General features: G+C 42.5%; 1 protein-coding gene across 1 annotated transcript; it reads left to right on the top strand.

The window, feature by feature from the left end:
- The first annotated feature begins 1,032 nt into the window (after positions 1-1,032).
- C8H5orf15 (chromosome 8 C5orf15 homolog) lies at positions 1,033-8,073 on the top strand. Its single transcript, XM_064458305.1, has 3 exons — positions 1,033-1,188; positions 4,167-4,786; positions 6,492-8,073. The coding sequence occupies exons 1-3, from the start codon at positions 1,089-1,091 to the stop codon at positions 6,621-6,623; spliced, it is 852 nt and encodes a 283-aa protein (XP_064314375.1). The 5' UTR covers positions 1,033-1,088; the 3' UTR covers positions 6,624-8,073.
- Positions 8,074-8,638: the final 565 nt, after the last annotated feature.

Below are 8,638 nucleotides of genomic sequence, written 5' to 3'. Positions count from 1 at the left end.
GAGGCTGGAGAGCAGCCCCGTGGAGATGGATCTGGGGGATCTGGTTGATGGCAAGCTGAATGTGAGCCAACAGTGTGCCCTGGCAGCCACGAGGGCCAGCCGTGCCCTGGGGGGCACCGAGCCCCCCATTGCAGCCAGGTGAGGGAGCGAACTGTCCCGCTCTGCCCCGCGCTGGGGCGGCCTCACCTCGAGGGCTGCGGGCAGTGTTGGGCGGCACAGGACATTAGGGTATAAAGCTGCTGGAGAGTGTCTGGAAAAGGACCACTAAGTTGGTGAAGGGTTTAGAGGGGAAACGGTACGAGTGGCGGCTGAAGTCCCTTGGTGTGTTCAGCCTGGAGGAGGCCGAGGGCAGCCCTCATGGGCTCTGCAGCTCCCTCCCGAGGGCAGGAGGAGGGGCAGGGCTGGTCTCTGCTCTCTGGTGACCAACGCCAGGCCCCGAGGGAACGGCAGGGAGATGTGCCAGGGGAGGGTGAGGCTGGGCATTAGGAGAAGGTCCTTCCCCCAGAGGGTGGTGGAGCCCTGGCACAGGCTCCCCAGGGAGAGGCATCGCGGCACCAGCCTGGCGATATTCCAGAAGCACTTGGACAAGGCCCTCAGAGACCTGGTGTGAATTTGGGGTGTCTTGTGCAGGGACGGGAGCTGGGCTCGGTGAGCCTTGTGGGTCCCTTCCAACGCAAGGCATCCTATGATTCTATGATTGTACTCGGGGTGAGAACAGGAAAGCGTTTTTCCATAAATCTATCAAATTCTGAGAAAAGCATTTGTGAGTGGTACATTGCAGAGCCCAGTCACGCAGATGGACACTGACGAACAGTATCCCAGGGCTGCGGCTTCGTGTGGAGGGCCGAACCTCTCACATCAAATTCTGGCTGAAAGAAGAGGAAAGAAAATTCCTATTTTCTCTCACGGAGCGCTCCCAGCCCGCTCCTCCTGACCCCGCACCCCTCAGCACCTGCGCGGCGCCTTCCCGCCCTCACGCCCAGGCGCATGTGTGGCCGCCTCTCCGCCGGCGCGCGGGGTCTCCGCCCTCCCGCGCATGCGCCGCGGCCGCCCCGCCACGTCTGTGGCGGCGGGGGGTGTCCGGGAAGATGGCGGCCGCCGGCGGGAGGGACGCTCCGGCGGGTCGCGCTCTCTGCCTCTTGCTGCTCTGCGGCTGGGCCCTAGCGGCCCGCGGCCAGGGGGTCTCCGGTGAGCACGGCGGGGTGGCGGGCCGGGCCCCGGCGGCTGGCCGGGTGGGTGGCTGGAGGGAGGGGGGGGCGGTGGTCTTTTGGGCCTAAAGGTCTCTGCGGCCGCGCAGGGCCCGCCTTGGGGCGGCAGGGCCCGGCCCCGGGAACCGGCGTCGGCCGGGCTTTCTCTCCTCTTTCTCGCAGAGAACCGGCCGCAGCCAGCGGCGGGAGGGAGCGCTGTGGGCGCAAGTGCTGCCACCTCGGCGGGTGTGGGGCTGTCTCACCGGGTGTTCCCCTTTTGATGCTACGAAGATCAGTTTAGCTGATTACTTCACTCGTCAGACTTAATATTTTGTTCTAATTATTCAAGCTGGGTGCCTGTTTTTAGCCTTCCCTTCCTGTCTCCCCCTCCCGCGAAGATAAGCTCAGGTTATCCTGCAGGTTGCCTCCTAGTTAAGTTCATTTTCTTTCGTTCATTTCCCTTCCACCTACAGACCAACTGTAACTAATTGCTAATAAGAAATACATATATCAAATGTGGTGAGTTTCTGTTTGTTTTAGATTAAGTATTGGTTGGCCAGTGAAGAGAAAGGGAATTATTGAAGGAAATGAAGGGAACTCTTTGAGCTGGCAGTTCCTTTCTTGCTTGTCAGTCAGTATATCCGAACAAGCTCTATTTGTGTTGCCCCTCGTGTGGTCTAAAGGGTGGACAGTAATGAAGGAACAGGCTGAGGATGTGGGACAGAAACCTGTAGGAAACCAAGAGTTTTTAACTTCAAAAATCATGGAACAACTTGCTTTCTAAAAAAGTAAGTTTTCCTGGAGGTGAATTTTGACCCTGTCAGATGCTTTTATGTGCAGTGTTTACTAAGAGGACTGTATTGCTAGTTCTGTCGCCATGATTGAATGTTAATATCTATTTCTGAAGCTGAGGCATCTCTGGAGTCCTGGCATTATGCCTCACATCACCTGACAGTGTTGTGTAACTAAACGGTGCGGCCACCGTTTATAATGCCAAATAGTTTTGCCAAGATATCATAAATCAATTATGGTGCACTTGTTACACTTGTTATTCCTATTAAAACAAAAAAAAATAACTTCTTTTAGGAATAACAGAAAATTATTCATTCTCACTCAGAAGCTGCAGCATTTGCTGGTGGGAATCCCTTGCATTTAAGCATCTATCTTTCTAAAATTTACAGGTTAAAATGAGTGTAAGAATAATGTGAAATGTAAGGATATATATGGTGTAGTTCTATAGGAAAAATATGCTTGTGTTTCACACAATTTAGCTATTACTGTCTAAAACTTTTTGTCTGTTTGGTGAGGATAGTAGTAAGGTCTGCTTACCTCACTCATAACAAGCCAGTATGAAACCATCTTGCAGCTGCCTTTCCTCATCTTTATCTCCACATATGTAATTACCTGGTGTGACTCCTGAGGGGAGATAAGAACTCCCTAAACTTTGTCCTGTACAAAAACTCAACAAGTTAATGTCGATATGATAATTCAAACTACTAATTTCTTCAACAGTATGTTAAATGTAAAGTAGATGACCTGAAACGTTAGCAGAGAGGCACTGTAATGTCTAGTTCATGTGGGATTAGTTGATGTTTTACAGTTGGTTAAAGAGTAATTCATGATGGGAAAGTGTACCATGTAAACAAGGAGAAGTCTGTTGTAACTGATCCTCTGTAAATATACATGTTTCATGAATAACATGGTTCATATGCTCTGTATAATATTATACTTACGAGTAATTTGACACAAGCAGTTGGCTGAATGCTGCATTTTTAGAATCTGTAACTTCCAGTGAACCAGGGAGCTCCTTGGGAGCGCTTAATGAAAGTATTGTTGCATTTTTGACATAGAAAATTAAAAAATAGTTTGGCATGCCAGAATACAAGGCAAGTATGGTTCCACTATTTAAATTATGACGTGTACTGAAAGCCTAAAATGTGTTCTTCATTTTTAAGGTGTCTCCTGATTTTAGTCTGAAAGTGATGTGCTATAAAGATGAATAGTTTGCTCTCTGCCTTTTTTTTAGGATTAAAAACCCATTGGCTATTTATAAACTCCTTCTATATCTTTTTTCATCTTCCTTTGGATGGAGAAGAGGGTGATGGGCCCTGTGTGTGGTTTTAATGCTCAGCACGTTTTTTACATGGTTCTGCATAGCCATCCTGGCATTGGAGAGAGCATGAATTTGCGTAAGGGTGCACTGTTATGTGGCACTGTTGCTGACTTTCTTCATTACAACAATTTGCTGCTGACAGAAGGCTTTCTTACAGGAGCATATGCAGTCAGATTGTCCTTTCCTCAGCTTTGTTATTTAAGCTGTTTTTTAAGCTTTGTTTTTTTAAGCTTTTGAAGTTTCATTCGAGTTAACATAAGGCTGGAAATCTTTTTCCATGTCTACAAATTCAATAAAAACAAGTTTATGGGAAGAGATACTAGGACCTTGTGTCCTAGCTGAAGGAGACATTGCAGCGTGTTCTCATTTTTACTGGCAAAATATGCAATGGTGAAAGATTAAAAACTTCTAACTGCAGGAAAAGCTTTACTGAGAACTTCTTTCTCTGTAGACCTCAGCAAATTCTGTGGGAGAAAGAGTTTGATGATGGAGAAAATATTAATGTATGATTCTGCAAGGCATCATAAACCCACAGAGAGAGGGAGGACATGTCTCTCAAGTTCTAGGTCTGCAAAATACGCATGCTTAATTTTTCAGGGACACTTTGGCATACTAATATGCCGTGTGCTTCTAAGCTCTAATTCCTGTCTCACTCCAGACTTCTCTTTTGAAGTTGTCAAAGTACAGGAGTGTGTATTCTGCATTTAAATTCTAAAAAGTTTATGGTGTGGAATCTGCCCTGTTCATTGTATGATTTCTCATGTATAAAGTAATTGCCTTGCAATAATTTTCTTTTATAGCTGAAGTACCACAAGAGAAGTTAGCGCCTTGTGCTTAATATTGACTGTTTCTCATTCTTTTCTCAGATTCTGTGAAAGTGGAGATGCTTCCAAAAAATATTTCTTCTAAAAGTGAGAATGAAACACTAAACAGATCCCAAAATATGACAGACAGCTTGCAGAGTATGATCCCAACAAAAAAAGAGGCAAGCCCAACTAAAAAAGGGGCATTACCACCAACAACTAAAATCAGTTCCGTGACCTCAGTAAAACCATCTACAGCAAAAGGTGATTCTCTGCCATATGTTCTGTCTCGTGCGGTGACTGCTAGTCCTGTGTCTCAAATGGATGTTGATGCTTCTGAAGATACTAAAATCGAGGAGGAGGATCTTCTAACAGATTTGAAGGACACACTAAATAGTTCACCACCCATCATAAAAGAAACTATGGAGTCAGATGGAGATGACTACGGTCCGTATGAAATGACATCGAATTCCAGGTACAACCCAGACCTAGAGATGCCAGAAGATGATGACTCTGACACCATTAGTAATTACAACGAGGAGATCAAGACCCTTGATGAGAAGATAAAAGATGTTTCTGTCACAGGGTTGGAAGAAGAAGACGACAGCCATTTCTTTTTTCACCTGGTTGTTGTTGCCTTCTTAGTAGCTGTTGTTTACGTCACCTATCACAATAAGAGGAAGGTGGGTATGCTGCGAAAGGCTGAGAGAAACAGCTTCAGTTTTTAAAATGAACTTGCATTGCCTTGTACACTTTTTTAACATAAGCATCTTAGCTTTCTGGAGAATGAAATCTTTGACCACTTAGTCTTGCGATACTAATATGTGGATCATTACTGTCATTTTTATTTGCACAATGAAAATGAACTTGAATCAAACAGATTAGAAAATCAATTAATTGATGACATCAGTAATCCATCAGTTCAGTAATGGCCACTGGCAGTGTACAACAGGAGTTGTATAAATGAGACCTGAGACGAGTTGAGTGAAGGTGATTAACTAATTTTGTTTCTGCATGGGGTTATAAACAGCAAATTAAGGAAGGTTTAATCCCAAATGGCATGGGAACATTCTTGTTATAACTGTGATAATCCTTGAAATAAGTATTCACTTCAAGGTGGTCTTTATATCATCGATCTTCTGAGGGTTTAACTACAAACTTTTAGGAAATACTTAACACTCTCTTCAGATTTAGAGAAGCTCGATGTTAGTGTTTTGAGGTAACTTTTTCTCCGGTACAGACTAATTCCCTGTATCTCAAAAGTAGCCTTGATTAGTGTTATTTCAAAATATATCGCTAGCATAGAAAATGAACTCCAGCCCAGCCAGGCCCAGTACAGATGCATGCACAAATATGCAATTAGATCATAGTTTGCTTTTAGATATGAGGAAAATTTAGTGTTTATCCTTGTAGAGAACCCTGATTTGGTCAAGGATTTGGGGAATGCTGAAAAGAACACAGCTGAAAAAATCCCCAAAACTTCTGCTTTACAGTGCAATGGCATATCTGGAATGTGTGTTGCTAAGACTATGGGGGAAAATGTTGAAGGCCGTTGTTTGGAAATTTAACTTTGAGAGAAGTTCAAATAAGTGATAAAAATTGCCTTGTCTCTGCTACATAAGTGAGATGATGCTTGTAGTATCATTTGGGTAATTGCAAAGCCATCTGTCAATATTACTTTTTAGCACTTAGAAATAATCTCTGGTTGGGAACAGAAAAATACACTAGTACTTCAAGTATGTGGGCTGTGGCATGTATTTCTGTGCCTACTTACATGATCTAATTTCCCTGTTTGCCAGCATAGTAGCCCTGTCTAGTAAAGTGGATTCTTAGATGTTGTCGGTAAGAAACAAGGCTAAACAGGGTGAAGATAAGAGACGTTTAAAAATCTGATCACTTGAGCGCTTTGATTTATCATAGAGCCTCTTTAACTGCTCTGCTACTGTTGCTGAAGAGGACACGGAGCTGTAATGCAGAAACGGTTTATCACATTACACCATTGCTGCTGCTGTTGCCTTCGTTTCAGCACCAATAATACAATTATTTTTAACAAGGGTGAAATCCCAGAGTACGTAAGATGAATAAGCTAACAAATGTCACCATCTGGGCATAGTTTAACAGCCTGTATATTCAGTACTTTTGAAGCTACACACATACCTTTACTGAAAGAGCTGTGGGTTGAATGCCATGTTTTTGCCAAACTGCAGCTGAGGTTGCCGGTAAGTAACGTGGTGGCAAGGACAGTGTGGAAATGGCCGACTGCTGGTGCCGTATTGTGTAGCAACAGTAATGCCGTTGCCAGGATCAAGGGGTAAAACTGTTAAGCTGTCTATCAAACCCAAAATGTTTCTCCGCTCCATTATGTAAGTTGGCTGCTTTTTCTTTCAGATCTTCCTACTGGTCCAGAGCCGAAGATGGAGGGATGGCCTGTGCTCTAGAACAGTAGAATATCATCGTTTAGATCAAAATGTTAATGAAGCAATGCCTTCCCTGAAAATAACTAATGACTACATATTTTGAAAGCACTGTGATTTGAGTTTGCTGAACTTCTCACTCTTTGCCTGCCTAGTCATGTAATGATATTCAGGTATTCTAAATATGCTGCTTGTACTGAAATGAGATGTACTCTCTTCGACCTGGATGTTTTTGAGATTAAATCTCATGCAAGATCAAGGGCATGATATATCTGTTTGCTACTTTGGTCAGGTTTTATATCAACTATAAAGATACAGAGTTTAATAATTAGTGCTCTTTCCATTCATTAAGCATCGTCCCTTCTGTCTGGAGCAGTCTTAATAGTGGTAATAAGAAAAATAAGCATAAAATATTTTAGGTCTAATAAATTAATGACTTTGGCATCACTAAATCAAATTAATGATCTCTTTGCTAATCACTCGTATGGCTCATAAATCCCGCTGTATTGCAAACTTGAAATATAATTACTTTTTTCTGTGCTTAAATCCTGATGCTGCAAATCTTTCATCTTGGTTTTTTTTGGTTCTGTTGTCACATAACTGGATCCTGTTTTAGTGAGAAGAGCTAACACGGTAATTCCATAATTTCTGTAGGTGTTCATGCAGTAAAGAATTTAAACGTAATTATGTAGAAACCATTTTATTTCAGAAGTTATATACCATATATTTCTTTACAACGTTGAAGATCTTTGTGAAGGTGTGCAGCTTCTTGACTGTCCAGTTTTTTTCTCTAATGATATTGACGACTATTTCACTACCTTTGAATTAATGAATGGAAAATAAGCCTCGTTGAATAATCTTACTAAAATACAGGGAGTTGACAGGCTTTCAACACGTTGAAGCTTTCTGTTGAATTTTAAGACGGTTGGGAAACAGTTACGGGGTTTGCGATATCATAAATGGGAGAGGCCTGAGAATGTAAGAATAATTTATTTTGTTGTTATTCTGACCCAGGTAACAGGCAGATGAAAATAACGGGGTGTGGGGCCGCCAGTCTGTGGACAGCGCGCTCTCATTTTTGACAAACACTTACGCATTAGTGTAAATCAAGTTACTGGTACAGTAGGGTTTTTTTTTTTTTTACCGTGTCTTTTGTACTTTCATTATTTATGTTTTCATGAGTTGTAAAATATAAAATTTTAGTTTTCTGTACATTCTGTTTGTGATTTAGTTTACAAACTGATGAATATGTAAATAACGGTGGATCGGAACCCCCTAATTAATGACTTGGTATTCAAGTAGTTACGTAACATTTTCAAAAAAATCAACTTCACAGCTGTCGGCGCGAGGAGTCTGAAGGCATGATACTATCTTACGAATGAAGTGGTAAAAGTTCTAAATCCTGCTGTTAAATGATTCTTTTCATAACCACATGAAGTAAAGCACAAGCAAAATATTCCCAAACTGTTTTCTTGCAGTAATTTTTATCGTATTTGGACTTGTATCACTTAATATTTTGAATAAGGTTTTTAAAATAAATGACAATAATAAGCTTGTGGGTTTTTTTTATCTTAACTCTTTCACTGCTTTTATATGGTACCTTACGATAAAGAGCTTGCTTAAGCTTGTGATCAGAAAACTGGTTCAAAACGATCTTTTCTGTTACCAATTAAATTCATTCTGTGTGTGTGGGGGGGTACAGTGTTTTGTTTCATGCATCCGTTAAATGGTACGTAGGGTAGATAGCAAGGCTGAAATGAAATCTTTTAAGCTGTAGCAGTAAGTTAGTCAACAAGTAATTTTTTACCTAAGTTGTATAATTAGTGATTCTCGTGGAAGGTACTTGAAACTCTTACCTGAACGTACCCACGTTAAAGCGTAACACTGCTGTGGTCAAGATCTGAAGGGAAGGGTGGCTGTGCAGAGCTCCTTTAGGATGTTTAAACGTTGGAATGGGAGAGGAGGCCGATGTTTTCGCACCCAAGAAAGTCAGTAGCTTTTCCCCTTAAATAACATTCATGAAGTGTAGCGGGTTTGATGTGAGGTGCTTGGATGTTCACAACTTGCAGAACCCGTGTGGTTCCTTTCAGCTTGGTACCACAGGCCTTACACAGAACACTG

This window comes from Phalacrocorax carbo, chromosome 8 (genome assembly GCF_963921805.1).
Source record: "Phalacrocorax carbo chromosome 8, bPhaCar2.1, whole genome shotgun sequence".
NCBI classification, from domain to species: domain Eukaryota; kingdom Metazoa; phylum Chordata; class Aves; order Suliformes; family Phalacrocoracidae; genus Phalacrocorax; species Phalacrocorax carbo.
The sequence above is the reverse complement of the archived record's forward strand: the minus strand, read 5'-3'. Positions and strand labels throughout refer to the sequence as shown.